This window comes from Erithacus rubecula (genome assembly GCF_903797595.1).
Source record: "Erithacus rubecula genome assembly, chromosome: 21".
In the NCBI taxonomy this organism is placed as follows: domain Eukaryota; kingdom Metazoa; phylum Chordata; class Aves; order Passeriformes; family Muscicapidae; genus Erithacus; species Erithacus rubecula.
Window position 1 is genome coordinate 5,718,868 of NC_136673.1, and position 22,420 is coordinate 5,741,287.

A 22,420-nucleotide genomic window follows, 5' to 3' on the forward strand; every position below is an offset into this window, starting at 1 on the left:
GTGCTCTGTGGTTCCTGCCAGTAAAGCTCATTCCCTGCTCTGCAGGGTGACTGTTCCTGCTGGAGTGCCTGTGTGCCACTGTGTGCTGGAGTGTTTGCACAGCTGGGTGGATGGATGTATCTGCAGCTTCCTTTGGGAATTTGTATGAATGTGCAATACAGCTGGAACCTTTTGTCCTTACTCAGGTAAATCATGTACTAGAAATTTGGGTCTTATGTGAATGGGTGGCTACATTAGAAGAATGACCTTATTAGCTTGTGTGAGGGTATTCACATGTTGCATGCAGTGTCACTTGCTTTTGAGACCTGTGTGTGTACCAGGAGGGAAGGCTGCAGAGTTTTAGGTACTTTAGGTGCATGCAGGTGCTTTGTATTCCTTACAGATCGTGTTGATTCCTGAATGCATCAGTTGTTGAGCTTCTTTTCTGTCTTTATGCCTTCTCTTTTGCTTGAAATGTATTCCTGGGGAAGATGTGACCTTATTGACAGTCACTAGAGAGCTGTGTATTCTGCACCTATCAGCATTTCTTACCCAATTCTAGTTTAGAAATAAATACATAGTCAGGAGAGATTGTCCCCCCCACTGCACACATGCACTTCCCTCTTTTCTGGCCCCTTCTATTCCCCAATCCATGTTCTTGAGGTCCAGATTAACTGGTAGAAATCCTTTTCCTTTGCTCAGATGCCCCCAGTCATCACAATCTTGCTGTGATAAGTTGTCTGCTGTCAAGTTTTTGTATCTACGAGCAGGTCTGCTCTGAGGTGGTTCCTCTCCTGCTTTCATGCTGCTCTTAGGTGTTCTCTGGAATATGTTAATTTTCTTTGTGTTCTCTGTGGAGCCTTTTCATTCATGCACTTTTTCACAAGTGTATGTTTTCTCATAAATCAGTTTTAATCAGTCCTCATTTATGCTTTCACTCAGTTTCTCTTCCTTCTCTGGCAGACAAATATCAAAGCAAATACAACACCCAGAGCATCCAAACCTCCAACTTTGAATCTGTTGTGGGTTTTTCTTTGTATTATGACCAATATTCTTTACACTATGAACTCCCCTTTCTCCAGTCACCATTCTGTGCTTGAACCTGCCTTCTCAGGTAGCAAAGCACACCACAGTTGTGACTCTCACAGGCCTGTGTGTTTATTTCTGCATTTTATGGCAAAGCTTAGCATGTGAAACACAAGCTATCCTGAACACAACTACCTTGGGACAAGCACATGAAATTGAAAGAAATAAGGAAGGAATGAGAGAGACAGAAGAAATAAGAGGGTATTGAGTAGGCTGGTGAGCAGGCAGGTAAAAGTGATGATCAGGCATGACTCCAAAGGGTTAGACCCACCCAGGCTGGGGGGTGAGTGACTTCTGCATGCAGCCATCCCCGAGCCCACCCTCTCCAAGCATGTCCCTCTGCCGTGCAGGTGTTGCCGTCCCCGTGCAGCACTGGCAGTGTGTGGTGTATCCCAGCACAGCCTAACCAATGTGCAGACTACTGTACAATCTCGTAGTCCTGAACAGGTAGTCTGAACACTGGGCAGACGGAGTGGAGCCTCTGCGACCTGCTCTCCGGCAATCAGCAGCTCATTAGTCCTCTCCCCTCCCTGCTTTTGGGACGGGGTTGTGCGGGGCAGAGATGGGGTGAACGAAAGTCCAAGTCCTGATTGGAAAAACATCCTCCTCTGGCAGCTGGGGGAGAAGAAATGGTGCTCCCTGCATGTTTCCAATTTGGAGCAAGTTTCCAAGCGCCTTCCTCTTCCACTGCTGGTGTCATGCTGGTACCTGGATTCCACCTGGGATATGATGCACCTTTTTAGAAAGAGAGAAAAAAAATTGATTAGTTTGAGGAGGAAATGCTGTGAAGTCTTGGCCGTCACCCAGGTGTGCAGAACATGTTGCTTCATTCAACTCCTCTTCTTCCCCATGGAGCTGTGTGGGAGGATCCTCAGGCCCCATGCACCCTCATCTCCTGTCCTGAAGATCAGCGGGTCCAGAGCAAAGCTCAGACAGAACCAGCCTTTGCTTCCAAGCCCTCCAGAAGGTCCTTTGACAGGGTTGCAGAAGGCAACCTTGGCCAGCTGCCCTTGCAGCTCACCTCTGGCTGCTACAGGAGCAATCCACATCCCTTCTTTCTCTCCCCCCACTACGCCCTGGCATTGCTGAGCCTCCCTCCCTCTTCTGGTTTTTGCTCCCTCCCTTCTTGCTTCCCTTCTGTCCTTCTGCCTCACTTGACGTGGCAGTGGAAAGCTAACTAGACTCGAGGGAGGAGCTTGCTGGCTGCTGGGAAGGCAGAGCTTGGCAGGAAGTGAGCGGCTGACGGATGGGGTTGTGCGGGGGAAAGGAAGGTTCCCTACCCTGCATGGAAACTTGAGGAATGCTGTCGCTTTCTGTGACGCCTGGCTCTCGTGTAGTGATTCCAGATGTTAGTCCCTGCCCACAAGATTTGCTCCCTCTCCCTGTGCTGCAGGGATAAAGAGGACTTTATTCAGCCTTCCTTCCAGGATTTCTTTCTGGTGTGGATGGTGAAGTTTTGTGACTGAAAATACGAACACTTCTTGGTCGTATCTTGACACTGATGTGCACTGGGGATGTGTAACCCACCCTCTCTTGGGTGTGAAACACTTTGTGTGTGTCTGTGTGTGTTGTGCCTTACCTTAGCAAAGCAGGTCAAATCCTCTGGGATGGTTCATCCCTGCCCTGGCACAAGGACAGGGGCAGGGAGAAGTGCCTGGTTGTCCTTTGTGAAGGCTGGTGGGCATTGCTGTGACCCTAGAAGAGTCATGATAGTCGAGTTTTGGGCACTATAATCTCTCTCAAGCAACTCAGGTTTCTGCCTGTGCTTCATAAACTCCCTGATATCTTCCAAGGGTTGCACTTGGCTGCAGGTTTAAATCTGCACGTTATTTCAGCTGATGTGAATAAAAATCTTTACTTTTGTGCAGGTGAGTTAATTGCCATTGCTGTGCTTACTAAGCCAACAGTAATGGTTGTGATTAATCACGAGCCCAGGTCTAGTGTCTACAGAGCTTTTGAACTAAATCAGCTTAAAATCTTAGGATGTGTTAAGTTAAACCAAGGCAGCTTTCTGATGTAAACAAGCCATTACTGCTCCTCTGCAGCTTGGGGGAGGAATCATTCCTATAAATTATGCTTTGAGGGGAAAAGTGATACAGGTGGGCTGTGTCTGGGAAAGATGGTCTCAAGATGTGTGTATATAGTGGGATGACCAGGGCTTCCTGGAGGAATCACATCTCAGAAATTTAGCCCTTCTACTTGTTAAGACAAGAAGTAGAAAGCAGTTGGTAACATCTTGTTTGGGGGAGTGGAATGGTTGGTTCAGCTTGAAAAGCTCAGCTCACTTGCTTTCAAATATTCCAAACTGTTTTTCAGAGGCTTTTTCCTAATAATGTTTTAGAGTGTATGTATTCATGCAGTGTGTTTATAATAAATTATGATGTTAACATTTCTCCCTTGGAGTAGAGTTTTATTACTGGAGTTCCCAAAATGCTGTGCATGTGTTTAGCAGAAACAATTTTACTGACACTCCAGGCATCTCTAGGGCAGGTTTGTTTACCCATAATACTTTACATCTTACAGGAGGGAAAGGAGATTAAGAGGTGTAAGCAGGATGAATTTCCCCTAATTTCACTCAGCCCCCAGTTAAAACAATGGCACTAGATTCTCCCATATCCAGACCCTTGTCTCTGTGCAGGAGAAGGTGTTTGTTGTAACAGCTACAGGGAAACCTTTAATTAGTTTATTTATGCTTCAAATGCAAACTGAGACCTAATAATTCTGCCAATTACTTTCTTGTGCTGTGAGTGCCAATTTCCAACCTTAGGGAGCCCACACATGCATCTGTCAGCTTCATTTTGCATGTATCCAAGAGCAGGAAAGTTTTCTTTGCTGCTGAGGCAGTCCAGGTGAATGGAGAAAATGCTTGGAGTCAGGTTGGCTTGCTGCCTGCTGAATTCTGTGAACTTTTTGTAGGTTATTACCTACAGGTTAGCAACAAATAATTCAGATGACAGTGCAGATTATTGCTACATCTGGCCAAAACCCATCTCTAGGACTTAGCCACCATGAGGAGATGTGTAGCAGCAATAAAGGACGTTGGAACATCAGGCTGCAACTGCAGCATCACTTTTTCCCTGCAGTTATTGAGCTTTCCACCCCACAACTGGAATGGCTCGTGGATCCTGGTCGGTTTCCTGGCCATGTGTATTTTCTTTCCCTGGTAGATGCAAAGTACAGAGCCATATGGCTGTGTTCTGCACTGTGCTGGGGGCGGGGGAATAATCCTCTGGCACTTATCCTGCCTCTGCAAGGAGCTTGCAGTCATCTCTTTCTGCAGGTTTCCATGCAGGCTGAGACTCCTGTGAGAGCAGGAGCTGTCATGAGGGGTGGTTACCCTGTGCCTACAATATTCCCAAGCCAGTGCTGAGCACCATGTTCTGTTTTTTACAGTCTGGGGGCCTCTGCCACTGCCCCACCTCCCCTTGGCCTCATGGCTCTACAGATTAACTCACAGCAACAAGCACATTTTATATAACACATAGTCTGCTGCTGAGGGAGAGTTTTGCCTGATTTTATTTTTTCTTCTCCTTATTGATGAAGGGCAATATGAGCAACATAAGCCTTTGAGGCTTTGAATATAGGATTTCACAAACTACTTTCCCATTTCGATGTGTGCTGGCTCTTCCATCTCTTCCCTCCTGACTCCAAGTCTGGAAAGCTAGAGAGAGAGAGAGAAGCCCTTTTCCCCTCTTGGCCAGGATGCTGCTCAGCCATAGCACACCCTGCCAGATTGCTAACATATGGGCAGAGTGCTCAGCCAAAGTTTTGAGAGGCTCAGCCCTTGGCAGCTCATTCCACACTTTCCTGTCTCTGCATTCAGGAAATGAAGTCAGATTGTTGATATAAAACAGGCTGGGTTGAAAACTGAGAAGCTGGAAAGGCTGAAGTGGGGGACTGGGAAGGGGGAGGTGTGGGGAGATGGGGAGCAGCAGGGGCTCATTGCAGCTTGCCTGGCTTGGGGGCTTCTTGTCTTGTGCCCATGTCCTCCACTTGATTGCTCTTGCTACCTCCACCTAGAGGACTGACAAATGGTGCTGGCAGATATTTTGTCTTTCCTGTGGTCTGTGGCAAGATCAGCATGTGAAGATAGTGCTGTCTTGATCACGTGGCAGCATTTATGAGAGAGCTTGGAAAGGGTGAAAGTTGAAACTCTGGCAAAGAGCATGCTGTTTCCATATCAGGGACATGGAATTCCCTTACTTTTTTGACATTTTTTCCTGAAGAATGACACCATTGCAGAACTTCTATGGAATTATGTGGGTCTAATGCAGAAGGTTTTTCTCAGACATCTTTAACATCAGCAGTTTTGTTGGATTTTTTTGGGTGTTTTTTTGGGGGGTTGATGGGGTTTTTGTTTGGTTTTTGGTTTTTTGTTTTGTTTTGGTATTTTTGGTATTTTTTATACTAGCCCAGGGACTGTGGAGTGAGTGCAGGGAGTTCCAGTTAAGCAAGGCTGCAGTGGGGCTGGTCTGACTCAACCAGGGACTCAGCACTTGGGGTTATTCTCTTCTAGGTCACTAGTTAAGCCTAAGTCAATTTAGTAATAACTCAGAGTAATAGAAAGCTGCAAGTTATTTGTGGCTGACAGAATCTGAAGTAGTCTGTGTAGCTCTGAGACCAGCATGTGGCTGACAAATATCCCATTAGAAAAACACCTGCCCACATCTAATTAAAACTGATCAGCAGTATTAGAAAGTCCAGGGAAATTGGCTTGGAAGAATTCTCCTGTTTTCATGGCCTGGCATCTTAGAGAGACAGTTTGGCAGCAACCCAAGTGATCTCTTCTGTTTTCTGGCTTTTTGGGATATTCTCCTTGCATATGATTTGTAATTTACTGGTGCAGTTGGATCTTTGGGCTGTCTGAGAACTGTGAGATGCTGGTATCCTTAGGCAAACTCAAGTCAATTTAGCTGAAGCTTCAGAGGATGTTAGGCTGGACTTGCCATTGTCTGAGTGTTCAAGCTCAGCAGCTTTGTCACTTGTACCTGCCTCTCTGTCCTGCCCTTCCTTCCAGGTCAGCTCTTCAGGATCTCTCCTCACTGACCATCCTTGTTTTCCGTCCTGTTTTTCCTAAGAGTGATCACATTTCCAGCCAGAAAAGGTCTGCAAACACACAAGATCTCACAAGGGGACAGTCACACATGCTTGCTTTGCACATAGGACTATGCTCTGGTTTTGGTTTAGTCTTGGATAGCTGCATTCTGCCTTTTGGAGACCAGTGTGAGGGCTCCCTCTCTTGTTGTGCTGGGGTATAATTCCCAGCTGGAGTAGAATGCCCTAAACGAGGGCCTTAAACCAAATTCAGTTCTGTTTATTTGCTGTAGATCCAGATTTGAGACTAAGCAGGGATTATAATTTCTGACTTAGTTTCTGAATACAAATGTAAAAAGTTAAGATCAAGTTTTGATGTTCTTGGTTTTTTATGAAGGTGAAGGATTCACAATAACTAGTGGAATGTAGGACTAGGACAGTGATAGGATGAAGTTACAAAATCAGCAAGTCAAGTTTTCTGAAGAAGTAAATCTGAGGTGTATATATGTGTGTGTGTGTGTGTGTGTATGAAACAGCTCTTTAACATAATATTTAACTTCAAGGTTTATTGACACTTAACTTCTGTGTCAAACCAGCTTCTCTTTTACATGGCTGGCTTTTCCTGAACCTGGATTCACCCCTTTGCTGAGAAGAGAGGGACCACAGTGCTGAGCACCCTCTGGGGAAGTTGGACATTGCTGTGCTGGTTCCTGGTCCTGGAGGAGTTAATGGGATAGGGTTGTTGGACCACATCACAAAGGCAGCTGGGAAGGACAAACTCTCATTTCCACATTTCCCCTTTTCTCTCACACTCAAGGAAACACAGGACTTGGGTCTGAGAATGCCTCTCTGTTGATGTGGGACCCTGTTGCTGATGCTCCATGCTGGCAGAGCAGAGGTGCCCCTGGAGCAGGGAGTGACTTGCTCCTCATTCCCTTTTCAGGAGAAGGAGAAGAAGTACATGTTACCAGTGGATAACCTGAAGCTGCGAGATGTGGAGAAGGGGTTCATGTCCAGCAAGCACATCTTTGCCCTCTTCAACACTGAACAGAGGTATGCTCCCATCTCAGCACACCAGGCTGCTGGAGCTAGGGACAGGATTTGTGTAACAGAGCAGGGATGAGTGTGTTAGGATAGCTGTTCAGGAAAGATGTGAGAGTCCTTTCAGGACAGCCACTTTGCCAGTGCATGGCTTGTGTGACCTTAACCCTTCAGCCTTTGGTGTGGTTACCTTGGTCTGCCTGTGCCAATTTATAACCACATTGTTCTTGGAGAGTGATTAGGACCTGGGATGGGTGGAGGAGTCCATCAGCAAGCAGAATTGAAAAGGGAATCTTTTTTAGGCCTTGTTGGAACAGGTGATTTGTTGAACAGCTTGTTGAAACAACTGATTTGAGAGCAATCAAACTTGATTTTAAAAAAATTCATTTTTCAGGGTCATCATGAGGTTCCTAGTCACCAACTGTCTCTGTCTTAAAATGACAGGAGGATTCCCTAGTCATTGATATCTGTCAAATATGGGTGGCTCTCTGAGTTGCAAGAGAGACTAATAAAATGTGTCTTCCCATCAGGAATGTTTACAAGGACTACCGGCAGCTGGAGCTGGCCTGTGAGACCCAGGAGGAGGTGGATAGCTGGAAAGCTTCTTTCCTTCGTGCAGGAGTCTACCCAGAGCGTGTTGGGGTAAGTGACAGCCATAATAATGGGATAAGGAGGAGCACAGCATGTATCTTGAGAAGAATAGCTCCATCTTCTTGTGTTAAAAGTAAGTCTGTAAAGGTTTCGTGTCTTTCCAGTGCTGAGTATCTTTCATAACGAAACATTTTTTGTCATGTCCTGATGCTTCCATTTGGGAAGCTTGAGATAAAGTAACTGGCAGCTTCAAAGGGAAGATAAAGTAGGAAAAGAGTGCCTTGATAAATCCCTCTAGCTGTCTGTTTTGTGGATATTGAATTCACAATATCAGGGTGACATTTAACTGCAGTGACTACTAACTGGTATGGTCTCCACTGAGCAAAGGCACCATTCCTTTTTGGTAACTCTGTACAGCCTTATTAGGAACTTCCTGGCTTAACAGTTGTTCTCCCTTTCCTTCCTCCAACTAATTAGGGAGGGATGTTCTTTGAATTTTTCTTTTGCTTGGTGGATACTCTAATATGCTCCTTTAGCAAGAACTCTTATCTTTTCCCTTCCCCTTGTCCCACAGAACTTATTGTCAGCATTATTTTCTGCTTTGAAAGTATCTTCTGGACAATTGTGGTATTTGTTTCTGTTCAAAGCCTTTCCTGTTCCTCAGTAAAAGGAAGCTGCTATAAATAGTTTTTCCATTAGAAAAGTGAAAATTGCTTTTCTGTTTGTATTTGTTGCTTTTAATAGCTTTCTTGCATTCATTTGTCCTGTTACACTTGAATATTGTTGGTTTTGCCTTAAAGAATTTCCTAACAGACTGATAAGAAATTTTAAAAAGAGAGTTAGGGACTGGACTTTAAGAGTGACATGACTTCAGATTAGCTTTGAACCAGACTGGGCCTCTTAACCCCTTGTGGCCACCTTTGCTGTGCAAGTGGAGGGGTTTGACAGGGAGCCCTGATCCCTGCTTCAAAAACCCTCTAAGGAATGGCAGTGGCCCTTGCAGGTAAGTAAGTTGTCTTTTGTTGCTAACAATATAATTTCCTTTGCAGAGCATCCCACTTTTCATTTTAGCTAGACAGTTCACTTGTTCCTCTTCTAGGGTAATAGTATTGATGTATTTTTAGTGGGATTGGTCTTTTGCTTGTCATTGCTATTATGGGACCTTCTCCAAGTTCTGAGACCAACTAAAAGTCATTTTTTATTTTTTGTCCCTTTTTGTTTTAATTTTTTTCATGTATGCTCAAACTGGCCTGCCAGGACAAGGACAAAGTAAGTCTGACCCCTTCTGCCTGTGTTGCCTCCTGGGGCTTTAACCAGATAGCTCTCTCTTTTTTTTTTTCTTTTTTTTCTCCTTTTGTCACAATTTCCTGAGAAGCACTTGCTTCTTCTCCCTCTTTGTACCCTCTGTTGGATTCCTGCTGTCAGTTTCTGTTCTTGGTTTGAGTTTTCCTTTTTTCTTTTTATTCCTCCCTTTTTGTATGAGTTCTGAATCTTGGTGCAAGCTTTTTTTTTTTTTAGGATTTTTTTTTCCCCTCATTTTTTTAAGTTGTCCTATTTGACATCCACTTCCTTTACTTTGTTTCACACTGAGACCTTGCATTCCTTCATTATGTAAGATCTTCTCAGCAAAAGCTCAAATCAACAAAAGAATTTGCCCTTTCTCATATATTTTGTTCCCCAAAATAAAAGAGAAGCCATTTCCTTCATGGCATATTGTTCAGGCTAGGGCTGTTTAAAACAAAGATGTTTCATTATACAATCATGGGGTTTTTTTAAAAATAAGTATTGAGGAAGGCAGCAGTTCTTTCATGCTTCAGTGCTTTGAAATTGATCCCAAATGGAGGAGCCTTGCTGTCAAACAGCACAGTCCAGGTTTTACCTTACAGAATAAACAGCGTTCTTCAGGAAACAGGAAGAGATTCATCTGCATGGTGTGAAAGAAAAGATAATTATAACTTATGATGCAGGAGCTGCAGTTGAAGTGATAGGAAAGTTTTCTAGTTTATTCCATCTACTTGTGGTCAGCCTGAGAGGAGCAGTTATTTTACTTCTCTATGTCTGTTTTCTCATTTGTATAATGAGGACAAAGATGCAGCATGGCAGAGAACCTGTGAGACTTAATTTATGATAAATGATTCTTGGTTTTAACTGACCAGATCTGGTCATGGAAAACCCAGCTCAAATGAAGAAACTTTCAGGAAGCTATAAACATTAAAAAGTAATAATACAGCTTTGAGTATGCACCAAAGCCATAATCCCCGAACATGGGTCAGGAGTCCCTGTTACCTTTCACGTTTTCTTAATAACTTTCTACTAAGAGAGCAGCTTTATTACTAAAATTTCTCAGATCTGAGCTGGAGAAGTCTGTACAAACTGAGTTGTGCATTGACAATCACAGCTCAAAATGTAAGTTTAAATAAATTTTATTTATTGCATGCACTTCCTGCCTGTTCCCTTCTACTCTTCTCTTACCTCTCATGAAAAGCCAATTCTGTGTTCCATTTGAAGAACCAATCTGTTTCTCCTTTTTTCTGCAGGCCAGTGAAGCAGAGGAGAATGGAGGAGATAGTTTCATGCACTCCATGGATCCTCAGCTGGAGAGACAGGTGGAAACGATCAGGAACCTGGTGGATTCCTACATGGCAATTGTCAACAAAACCATCAGAGACCTCATGCCGAAGACAATCATGCACCTCATGATAAACAATGTACTTATCACACTGTGATCAATGGAGGTGGGAGTGGCAATGTCCTAATTTGAAAGACAGGTGTCTGCTAAGAAAAGCAGGAGACTCTTTGAAATGGAGAATGTAAACCCCATCCCTCCAAATTATTATTATTTTGAGATTAAGTGTCTCTCAGGCAAAGGTATGGGAGATAGGAATAGCAGTTCTTTACTAGGAAAATTAGAATAGAAATACAGTATTACAAAGAACAAACCCAAAACACTGACAGAGTCAGAATACAACCTGACACTCTGTCAGTCAGTCAAGGTGTTGATAGCAGTCCCATTATCCCATTAAATGGTGGCTGCATTCTCCTGCAGTGCCAGATGTGGCTCAGCTGGAGCAGTGCTCCTGGAGAAGGTGCAGCTTTTCTCTGAAGGCCCAGGGATGATGTGGAAAGGTCCAGTTTTCCTCTGGAATCCAGTGGAAAAAAGCTGCCCTAATGTTCCAAATCTGTTTTTATCTAGGTAGGAAAGGCTTGGCTCCTCCCCCTGGCTGGAGCATCTCCCATTGGGATGATGTAATTTTATCAGTCATACAGTGGGACTCAATGGCCCATTAACAAGAGATATCTCCTGGAGGGAGGATGGGTTGTGGAAAAGATAAAGATGCTTGCCTCACCTGGTTTTAACAGATGGCCCATTAGCAGATAATATCTCCCACAGACATAAGGATCGCTGCCTCACCTGTTTTCAACAGATGGTGATGGAATATGTGCTACTGGTCACATCCTGTATTGCAACCTAAGACAGGCAAAAAGGGGAAAAACAGGGAGGGAGGAAAAATGCAAGGCAGCTTGGAAGGAAGAGGTGGGGACAGAATAGAGTGTTTTGGGGAAAGATGATGAAAACTGATTCCCTCTCTGTCTGCTCACTTACAGACCAAGGACTTCATCCATTCAGAGCTGCTGGCAAACCTGTACTCCTGCGGTGACCAGAACACACTGATGGAGGAGTCGGCGGAGCAGGCCCAGCGACGCGACGAAATGCTGCGCATGTACCACGCCCTGAAAGAGGCCCTCAACATCATCGGGGACATCAACACCAGCACCATCAGCACCCCCATGCCCCCACCGGTGGACGACTCCTGGCTGCAGGTGCAGAGCGTACCGTCCGGACGCAGGTACCACAGGCTCAGGGGGAGAGCCCCGCAGACTGCCTGACGCCTCTTCAGGGCCTTGCTGGGGCCTCCCACTGACACAGGGAGTCCTCCTCTTCTTCCTGTGGATGAAGAGTCCTGGGTATTTCTGCTGGCAGGCTCCTAGACATATTTACAGAGATGTTGAGACTTCTACAGTTCTGTAGAAGTTGGCTGGGCTGACGTAGCTTTGAAGGCAACCTGAGGCCTAGTTTCAGCCATGGAAAGCCTAAGGGTGGTGTGTAAAGTGATGTGAAGCTAAGGAGAGAAACACTGAAGGCAGCCTGTGGTGGCAGAGGGATCCCAGAGCTGTTGCTGCAGTTGAATGCCTCTGTTTGTTTGGCAGGTCCCCCACGTCCAGCCCCACGCCGCAGAGGAGAGCTCCTGCAGTGCCCCCCGCCAGACCTGGGTCTCGCGGACCAGCTCCTGGGCCACCTCCTGCTGGTGGGTCCGCGCCCCCTGTGCCCTCCAGGCCGGGTGCCTCTCCTGATCCCTTCGGGCCCCCTCCTCAGGTTCCTTCTCGGCCCAATCGTGCTCCTCCTGGTGTTCCCAGGTAAGTCCTGAGACACTGCTCCATGCACGTGGAGTGTGTTCTGGTTTTGGATTTGGAGCCTTGGCAGCGCTCGGCCTGCCTGGGCCGTAGGAGGAGAATGGAGTGCATGATGTGGGTACAGCCTTTGGATATTTGAATTGCATCCAGAGGCAGGAGCATCGTTGTCCTCTGAGATTTCATTATATGGATGAGGCAATGCCAAGGCAGCTCTCAGAAACAGAGGAGTAGCTGTTTGTCTCTACAAACCTCTGTAAAGAATTTGGGAGAAAACCTTGTACCCAAGGTTTACAGCAATTGTACCAATGCCTGTAGTCACCAGATAAATCACAGGACTGGGGTGAGATTCCCCTCTGTGTAGGGCTCCCCAAAGCCTGGAGTTGTCCTGTTTCTCTTGGCCCAGAGTTGTTCAAGGTGAGTTGGAAGACCTTCGAAGCTGTTCAGTTGCTTTTTGGCTTAGGAGAGTATTGCAGGATCACTGGCAGGAAAATGAATTCTTAGGCAATTTTGTTGCTTATGTAATCAACTTCAGCATTTTCCAGTCTAGAGGGTTCAAATCACACAGCTTTGCTTTCCCATTAGGAAACGCATTTCCTTTCCTGTTCAGTCACTTCAGACACACTTCAACATAGTAATAAGGGATTATCCCCTGTGCAGCTGAGTATGTGTTCCTGAACAGGACTTGGGAGGCAGTCTGGAACCAGGAATGCTTTTATGTTGGGTACTTAGTTTCCCTTGAGGAAGAGGAGGTAATTGCAGTGTAAAGAACAGACATAATCAGAAGCTCCCCAGTGACATGCCAGAGGAAAGATGTCCCCTATGGAAAACACCTCCCCAGTGGGTGCTGGTGGCACAGATCTGAAACTTTGCCATTTTCTGTGGAAGCACCAAGCCTGTCAATGATTGGGGATGGTGTATGGCAGAAGTGGGTTCAGTATTCCTCTTGCCATAGTGCCCAGTTCATATTTGGTGCTGCCTGTGTGGAGGGAAGTGTTCTCTGCCAGGCTGCAGGCAGCCCAGAGGTGGATGAATCCAGACAGCTTTATTCACCAGTTTCTGACTCTGATGTATGCAAATGGTTTTACTTTCTTGGTGCCTTTGCCCCAGTCCTTCCTATGCACCTTGATGCAGCTCCCAGAGTAACTTGTCCTCACATACCTCAGTGTTGCCCTGGAGTCTGTGGAGGCACCTATGGATGTCAGCATGCTTCTGCTGTGTATTTTGGCTCCTGCTTCTTGTGACCCTGCCTTTCCATATACTTTTACTTTGTGGTTTTGTTTTCAGTATACTTATGCTTCTTTCTGTCTCCATCTACCTCCTTTCACTCAGTTTCATTTCTTCACTCATGAAAAATATTCTATATACCTGGCCATCATGATAGGATTCCCCAAATGGGCTGAAATGAATTGGCCTTCTTTTGAAGAAATCTGTCATAGCCTGTTTTAATGGCTTTTCTGCCTTTTGCATGAGTAGAAAGGTTTAGGGAAATGTAGGAAAAACAGCAGTGGAGCAGAGGAGGAAAGAGTTTCATGCTTGACTGAGCAACCTTGGTTTAGGAGAGGTGGTAGGTTGGATTGCATGCTACTGACTGCCCTGATCTGGAGTTGAGAATGTAATTCCAGAAGCTGTGAAGTGTGATGCTCATTCTCTGATCCCCCTCTCTGATTCTTCCAGTTGTTCATAGACTCCTCCGGATCCTGATACCAGCTTGTCATTTGAGTTCACTGATGAATGGAGAATTTCCAATGACAAGGGACTCTTTCTCTTCCTCTCCTGTATATAGAATAAGAATGTTCCCTGCTAGCACTTGGACTCGGGTCCTTCTGCCATGGGTGAACGAATGCCATCTCCATTGTTGCTTTTTTAATACCCATCTTTCCCTTGCTAACCGGGCTGTGCAGTGTGTGTGAGAGAGGAACAAAGCTCTTGTGTTCAGCACCAGTGGGCTTTGATGGAGGAGTTGGTGGTGAGGAGTGAGCTCAAATGTGTGGTGGTGGCTGGGTGTACTTTGTGTGCTCATTAATGCCTGTATAGAAGTTTGGTAGTTTTGTGCCTCTGATTTGATTTGATGATTGATGAACTTACACAAGTGTTGCACTACTCCTTTTTCATAAACATTAGTGCATAAACATGTTTTCACATATGATCACCACATGATACATTTTTTTTGTACAGAAAGATTTTCCTGAATTAAGGAAATTAATTAAGGACCTTTAAAACAGGACTTGCCATCCTGCTTCTGTGCTTAGCATTTATTCAGTTTACTGAGGAAGTCCATATAGACAAAACATAATTTTGGGAGTTGAAAGTTACAAACCATCTGATATCCTATCAGTGTGCAATGGACTGCATTTAGGACTTGAAGAAAGAAATCTATTAAGGTATTCCCCAGGTATTTAGGCTCTTTAGTTTAAAATGGTTTGATGGAAGCCGTAGGTGGAAGAGCTTGAAGGAGAATTAACGAAGTTTCAGTGAGAATGACTCAACGACTGGGAAAATGAGTTGGAGGCATTAATGGGTTCTCCATTCTTTGGTATCACAAGGGCAGGGGTCTGGGGTTACCTCCTGGCAGGGATGGTTCTCACTGGTTGCTGTGCTGATCAGTACAATGGGGACACATCACTGGAACTCCCAAAGGGTTCTTGGACACACAGTTTCAAGGGACAAATTACTTCCAGAGTGATTTAGTGGGCAATGCCCATGGCCAGGGCTTGCATCTAGATGATCTTTAAGGTCCCTTCCAACCGAAACCATTCTATGATAAGGTCACACAGCTGTATAACCTGAATTATTCAGGGGGCTGGAATAGCTGATTTAATGATTTATGGCCTTCAGAAAAACTTCTACCTGCTTTGTGGCATTTTGGATAGTGCTCAGGACTGCATATCTCCCTCTTTCCTGAGCTCTTTTTTAAACATTTCATATGGCCAGAAGATAGGAATCCTCAGTGAGACACAAGCCCAGCTACTTGTGCCCAGTGGGTGCTGAAACCTGGGTATGACACTGGTGTGAACATCAGCCTGGATGTGTGAGGAGCTTGGTGAGCGAGCAACAGCCAGTAGATGTGTGGACAGATGGATGAGTTTTGATGCACCCCTGTGCACAGCAGGGTCTGGATGAGATGAGGCTGAGTGTTCTCTGTGTTTTTGCTGTCCCCCTACTCATGCTGTGTTTGGAGGGGGATGTGTGACTGTGTCTGTGCAAGTGCCTGTGTATCTGTTCCACCTTCCTGACTGTCTGTGTGGCCTCTGCCTTGACCTGTCTGAACTGCCATGTTGATTTCGTGTTGTCTTTCAGAATCACTATCAGTGACCCCTGAGGACTGGCAGCCACGGTAGGTTTTGCACTCTCGCTGCGATGCATGAGTCACTGTGTCCCCATCCTCCAGCATTGCTCTGCAGCTCTCCTCTGCTGCCCAGTTCTTGTGTTAGTAACAGAGTCCCTTGTCTGATGAACCACCTCTGCCAGGATCTCATAAAGGGAGGAGTCTTGAACAGAAAAACCGGCTGATCAGAGGCAGAGCAGCTGCTTGAGCTGCAGGAGCTGGGAAAGCCTCAGTGCCTGATTTAAGGTCTGGAGGACCCTTTCTCTGCTTCTAAACAGAGGAGGTGGGATGGGGGAATGAGCTCTGGCAACAAGGTCTAAACTGTGTCTTTCATTTGGCTTATATCCACTGTAAGATCAGCTGAATAAACTCTGCTTTGATTTGGTCTGTAAGCTCTTAGGATCAAGACAGACAGTTGGGGAGCTGATAGTTCAGACTCCTCTTCTTATATTCTAATGTCTGGCTGGAGAAGTTCTCCCATTCCCACTGTATCCCTAGTGCTCATGGAAGTCAAGAGGAGTTTGGGTCATTAATATCTGGACTTCCATGTCTGAGTGCAGGGTAACTCTGACATTGAATGTTCCCTTTTATCCTTGTGTCCCATCATCAGATAGTTGTGAACTCCCTTTGTTTGTTCTCCCCTAGACCCTTTACCTTCTAGGTTACTGTCCTGCTTCCATTCAAACTGCCTTCTCTCCTCTGCCTCCTGCCCAGCAGGAGGAAGGGTGTAGTGATCTGTGTCCCTCAAGCACTCTGCCCTGAGCTCCTGCCCATTTCCCTGTCCTCTCTCTCCCTGCATTTTGCAGCATTGTAGTGGTTCAGTGATGTAGCAGGGTGTGGGTTTGTGCTGTGTACTGCTCACCCTGTTCATGTCAGTGGGGGTGTGAGGAGGGACATTAGCAAATTCTCCTTTTCTTGGGAGCCTCCAGCCCTTATTGACAAAGAGGTTTTTGACAGAGGGCAAAACCACACAGGGCAGGTGTGGATTTTTTTGGCCCCTTCTCCCCTTCTCTGTGGATGTTGTTTCATGACAGAGGAGTGGAGTGGCAGCAGCTCCTGCAGATTCCCTTGTTGCTGGTTGTGGCAGAGGGATCTGGGGCTGAGTGGCACATGCTGAAATCCTACTTTAATAGGAATAGCAGAAGTTCAAGCCCCTGTTCTGGGGCAGGGGTGTCTCAGCCAGCCCCCATCTTGCAGTAGATGGTGTCTGTTACTGCTGCACAGAACTGCAGTTAGAGCTGAGAGGTGCCACATTGCAGTGAGTGCTCATGATTGACATCTTTGAGGACGTCATCATCGACCCTCCTCATTGATGACACACTGCAGAGGTGTTGGAGCAATCAGCAGTTTCCTCCAATATTCTGCCTACTGCAGACATCCCTGACAGCCCTGGAAACATGCATCCTGGGTGAGCAGCATTGGGAAGGAGCCTTGTCATTGTCTGTACCCCATTCTGGGACTCGCTGTTATGGGGCATTCTGTTTTTAATCTGGCATAAAGAGCACCAAGGAAATAAAAATTAAAAACAAAAACCCCCAAATTATCTAAAAAATTACACCCAAAACCTTTTGCAGTTCAAAGGAATAAACATAATATTTTCCCACCTCTGTTAGATCCTTATCAACAGAACTCTCTGTTAGCCCAGTGGTTCTTAGATAGGATTAGCTCAGTGTTTTCTCTGGGTATGGCCTGAAAGATTGACTTCAAAGGATGTGACAGTAACTCATCTCCCTGGGCTCCTGCCAGGGCTCAGGTCTTCCTTCTCATGTACTGGAGACAGCCACAGGCTTCTCTGTTCCTTGTCCTGACAGAGAAAAGTGACTTTTCAGTGATATAAAAAGGTGTGACAAGCAATGTAGTCAGACCGAAGCCACATTTTGGGGGTAAATGTTGCCTGAGAGACTTCTGTCCCTTTTGGTGCTGGGAAACAGTTTTCAGCTTTTTCAAACCTTACCAGGCAGATTCTGCAAGCATCTCCAGAAGACCTCAACAGCCTACAAGTTTAAGAAGTGACAGCACCTTAAAATACTTTTAAAATACTTTGAATGCTGAGAGAAATAAGTCTGCAAAAATCAATCATAGTACATTACAAAAAAGCAGCCCATCTACCTGTGAATTACTTATGTTCCTTTCAGCCCTATTTATCCTACTAGGGTCAAGTGGCCACTCCTGCCAGAACACTTTACATACTCTGGTGGCTTCAAGCATTTTTTTCATGTGAACCCTCAAAAGCTTTTAGCATAACCTGTGCAAACTCCTGAAATGCAAACAGTCCTTCAACCTTCACAAAAAATGCCTTCACTACATTTTGAGCTGAAGCTCTGTAAGGTTTTAATTCAGGTTCTGTTGCTGTTCCAATGACAGCAGGAGCCACCAAAGGGTTGGTGTTACTGCATTTACACTGGGCACCCTTGGAGATAATGCACAGATCCCACATGTCATGAAGCTGTGAGGCTTTGTAGATCTGGAGCAGTAAGTTCTGCTGAGGTTTAATAAACAGGACTGGAGAGTTGCTCTGGTTTATTTGCTAAATGAGGGAACTTGCCCCAGTTTACAAGAGTGTAACTCCTCTAGTGCCAGTGTGATTATAGACTATTGGTAGAATTATTCTCCTCTGCCCCTCTTCCCTCCCTCAGCCCCTGTGTCAGGAGAGGGTCTTAATTTATACCAGTGAGTTGATTGTCTAAGCTAAATCTTGTCAGTGTGAAATTATTGAGGCATGAATTCTGTGACACCTGGTCATGTATGATCAGTGCAAGGGCTTCCCCTCCATTTGGTCTACATGCTGTTGGCTTTGCTCTTTGCATTTCAGGCAGTTTGGACCTCTGGCTTGGTACTGAACAATTTATGTAATGAAAGCATCAGCAAAATTCAGTTAAGGTCACAGACACTGCAGGGAGCATGCTTTAAAGGGAAAACACAGATTGGACTCAGTCTTACAGAACACATTTTTATTTATAGCCATCTTACAGCCTGTAGTCTGAGACTGAAGTGATATTTTAAGTAATGAGCTGAGAGCCATGTCAGGGGTATTGTCTTGTATGTTTTTGTTGCAACTTTTTTTCCCCCAGTCTATTACAGGAAGGTGATTCTAGAACACTTAATCTGTGCAGAGGGCAAACACTTAAGTTGCTGCCCACTTATGTAGCTAAAATATTAGCAGAAGAGTTGAAACAGAATGGAGTAGGAGTAGCCAAAGTTCATTTTATTGAAGTAGAAACAGCATTTGCTCTGCTCCAGAAGTGGAAAACTGAAAGCCATAAGCTTGCCCCTGACATCCAAGATCAGTCTCATGTCAGAATAGGGAATCCCAGGTTTGCAGTAGCTGCCAGGGCAGGGGAAGAAGGTGCTCCTCCAAAGCAGCCAAGAGCCTCTGGCAGCAGCGCGTCTCAGAGGACCCCATCCATGCTGTGTGACTGTCATGTGCTTGATACAGGAGCTCACTGTTGTCCATGCTTCTCCACTCATCCCAGAGCCAGGGCCCTTACTTGCAGTAAATCTCTGCACTTCCAAATTTCAGAGGAAAGCAAAACTGGCAGACCAGGGGCTTGCTCTTTTGGTGATCTGTGCTGTGCAGAAAGGCTGAATAGAAGCCTGTGAGTCTCTTTAGGGGCACTCTGGGGGTTTGTGCCTCAGGTTGGATTCTTTTGCTGGCTCAGGCCAAGTGGAGAAGCATGTGTGGTTGTGACTGCAATTGCTGTGCTAACCACAGTGTGTGTTCTCTTGTTTTTGTTTCCTGCTTTTTCACAGCAGAAGGGGCCCCGCCTCACCTACTCGACCTACCATAATCCGACCGGCTGAACCGTCCCTCTTAGATTTATAACTTGAGGCTGTAGACAGCTGGCGACGCGTGCCGTGCTGGTGGCTTCCCCATTCCACCCTCCCTTCCACAGCCACAGTCACTCCTCTCATCCATCCCACATCCCTGCCTCCCACCCCTCCCTGGTGTGTCGTTAAACTCTAGCCTAGTGATTGAGCTCTTCGTCTTCGCTCGTGCGTCCTGTATTGCTTTGTAAGCATAGAGTAGCCTTCATTCAGTGGCATGGATCCCTGAAGTACACAGGCTCCTTGGAGAGATCAGCCACAGAGGGACATCCTTAGGTCCAAGTGCTGGCTGTCCATCCAGTAATTCCATCTAGCCTGGATAAGTGTCCTGCCTGCACCAGTTAGCTGTAGCACCCAGGACTGAGCTGTAGCTGTCTTCTTTCCTTGTAGATTAAGGCAAAAACGTGGCTTAGCAAAAAATATGCTGTCAAAACACATGACACCCGTTAGGAACAGATTCAATGTCCTGTGTATTAGCTTGACTTCTAAGGTGCAAAAATTTCATGTTGGGAACAGTGCAATCAACTTCATATCGAAGTGAGGCAGGGAGATCAGTAAAGGGGGGAATCAATGGATCAGCCCAGTCCTGCCAGAGTGAAGTGTGAGGTAGCACACACTCCTCAGCGTGCAGGGCGCTCACGGACCTGCTCACACTCGGCTCCCACTGGGACACACTGGCTCCTGCCAGCTGTTGTCTTGCAGCTCCATTTTTGGCTGACTTTCCTGAACCCAGCAGGGTGAGGGGAATAGACACGCTGCTCCCCCCTTGCAAACAGACAGCCAAATGTTTCAGGGAGTTTGCTGTGTGGTGTTTTGTTGAAAATATTTCTGCTTTGAACTAAGCACATCTTTCAGTGTTTTTGGGGTACTGTGGTGACTTCTTCCGTAGCCTTTTCTTGCATGTGGATGGTACGTGTTTGGGGAAACTTGTAACTGTTGTTGATCACAACTCATCTTAAGGTTTGGTTTTTACTTTTCATGCTACATGTATTTAAAAAAATAAAAAAAAAATACTTGAGAATTAAAAAAATATATCAACCCTATACATCTCAGATGTCATGTCTCTACCAGAGCTAAATGAACTACCTGTGTTGCAGGCTGTCCTCCAGGCCTGATTCCTGTTGCAGTTCTCTCGTTTCAGTGCTATTATTCTTAATTGTGGATCCTCTATTGTTCTGATGCCAGTTCCTTTCTGTATTTTAACTATTGTTTTACTACTTCTCGCCCTTCTCCTTCCCTTTCCCTTTTTCTTTGTTTTTCTTGTCTTTACCCTCCAGCCGGCCGGGTAAGGCCAGTCCCGCCCGCCCGGAGAGCCCAAAACCACCATTTGACATGTAGGCCTGCTCCCTCTGAGACTTTGCCTGCCTCTTAGCTGTTCTGTCCTGGAATGGTCTGACTCCAATCTCACACATGGCTTGTTTTGTTTGTAATTTGTGACACACACATATCAGATGTGATTGTAGTGAAAACTGTTTTTGGGGTTTTTTTTGTTTGGGTTGTTTTGGTTTTGTTTTGTTTTGTTTTTTTTTTCTTCCCAGCTGCTTAAAGGAGTTAAACAAGTATATTGTAGTAATGAGAAACATATCTTTACTGTTATAAATATCTATAAATATATATATAAGATGAAAAATCTATATATGTCCAGGTGTTAAAAGCCATTTGTGCTTCCATGTGAATTTTAGGAAATACTTAAGTAGGAAAAGAATATCTATATACATATATATATATATACACATACACATCCAAAAAAGTTAACCAAATCCCAATGTTGAGATTTTGAGCTGATTGTTAAATTCTCTGCTGTGTGCAGTTGGGTTATTGTATTACCCCAGACTTGTGGGTGAACTGTCTCAGTGCTGGTAGTAGCTGTGATGCAGTTTGTGATCTACCTGTCACTCTTGTTTATTGGATGAAATAAACTCTCATTTCTGTATAATGAAGGTGTCCATGACTAGAATAAAACCATCACTCTTTCTCTTGCTTTTTCTCTGGGTGGTTGCCAAGCTGTGTTTGATTATAACCTGATCTTTGCATCCCATAGAGTTAAAAGCTGTACATGCCATCAGGGGCTGTCACTGACAGGGAAGGTGGAGCAGATCTGCACCAGCAGTGTCCAGGAGCTGCAGCAGTGAAACAGCTTCTCAGGTGTAGAAGGGTAAAACCCTGTGCAGAAGGAATTGTGTGGAGGTGCTTCAGAGATGGGGCATACAGAAGTTGTGAGTTTGCACACAAATTGCTTCTTAAAAGGGATTTTTGCCTTTAGTGCTTGTGGAGCACAGCGAGTGGATGTTAAGGTGGGGTCTGGGAATCACTCCTGAAAGGGGTCAGGGTAAAAAAAATTCATCTGAAGCTGGGGTCTGGATATGAAATGCTAGCCAAGAGCCACCCCTCAGGCTTGTCAGCAGTCTGTACAGAAAACATTCATGAAAGCTCAGTGAAAATAGCATCAATGTCAGGGCAGGTGCTTTCAACAAAGAATGAATTCTTCTCTTTTTCTGGCCAAATTTCAAGGTGGTCTATGCAGAAGAAATACCTCTAGTCAGTGCCCTTCTGAATAAGTTTATTCAGAAAGCAAATTTGTAACAGGGTTAAGTCACCTCTGCACTGGTTTTATCTCCTCCACAGTTCCAGAGTAAACACCCAATAACTATTTATTCCTCTTAGAATAATACTCTGTCTTAAATCACAGCCCTTCCCCTTTAGTTATGGTACAGATTTATGAATGGCCTGAGCAGCCATAAGCACTGAACAGGCTTAGTCTCTCTTCAAGGAATATACACCATTTTACACAGATACAGAATGTACATACCCCATACTCTGGGGAGCTCAGTCATTTGTGCTGAGGAGAGACTGACACCACTCGTGCCATTTAAATGAAAGGAGTTCAAAATCCCTTCCCCTGGAGGCTTACAGGAAAGCACTCATTGTGCTGTGTATCCCTTTTTTCATTTGTATTTGGAAATACCAAGATATGAACCGTTTAAAAAAAAACAACCCACACATGATATGCCTTTGGCAGTAGAAGAAAAGCTCTCTGCTCTGCTATTGTAAGATTCACCAACTTGGACATGAAGAAATGAACCACCTCTCCTGTTGAATGGACAGAAATCTGTGTTCCTGTGCTTG

At 45.2% G+C, this 22,420-nt stretch overlaps 1 protein-coding gene across 13 annotated transcripts in view; it reads left to right on the forward strand.

The window, feature by feature from the left end:
- DNM1 (dynamin 1) overlaps positions 1–21,277 on the forward strand; it is a 64,864-nt gene extending 43,587 nt beyond the window's left edge. For 2 of the 13 annotated variants that reach the window (XR_013776576.1, XR_013776577.1), the window contains exons 15-21: positions 7,043–7,152; positions 7,671–7,792; positions 10,269–10,439; positions 11,338–11,579; positions 11,941–12,147; positions 15,442–15,478; positions 20,572–21,277. Coding sequence is in view for 7 of the 13 variants with exons in the window: in XM_079324134.1 (XP_079180260.1) it covers positions 7,043–7,152; positions 7,671–7,782; positions 8,989–9,000; positions 10,269–10,439; positions 11,338–11,579; positions 11,941–12,147; positions 19,220–19,292 (927 nt within the window). In the remaining 6 variants the exon portion in view is untranslated. Of the gene's footprint in view, positions 1–7,042; positions 7,153–7,670; positions 7,793–8,988; positions 9,001–10,268; positions 10,440–11,337; positions 11,580–11,940; positions 12,148–15,441; positions 15,479–19,219 lie in introns of all 13 variants that reach the window. The other 11 variants (XM_079324134.1, XM_079324137.1, XR_013776578.1 and 8 more) reach the window with 8 other exon arrangements.
- The last annotated feature ends 1,143 nt before the right edge of the window (positions 21,278–22,420 follow it).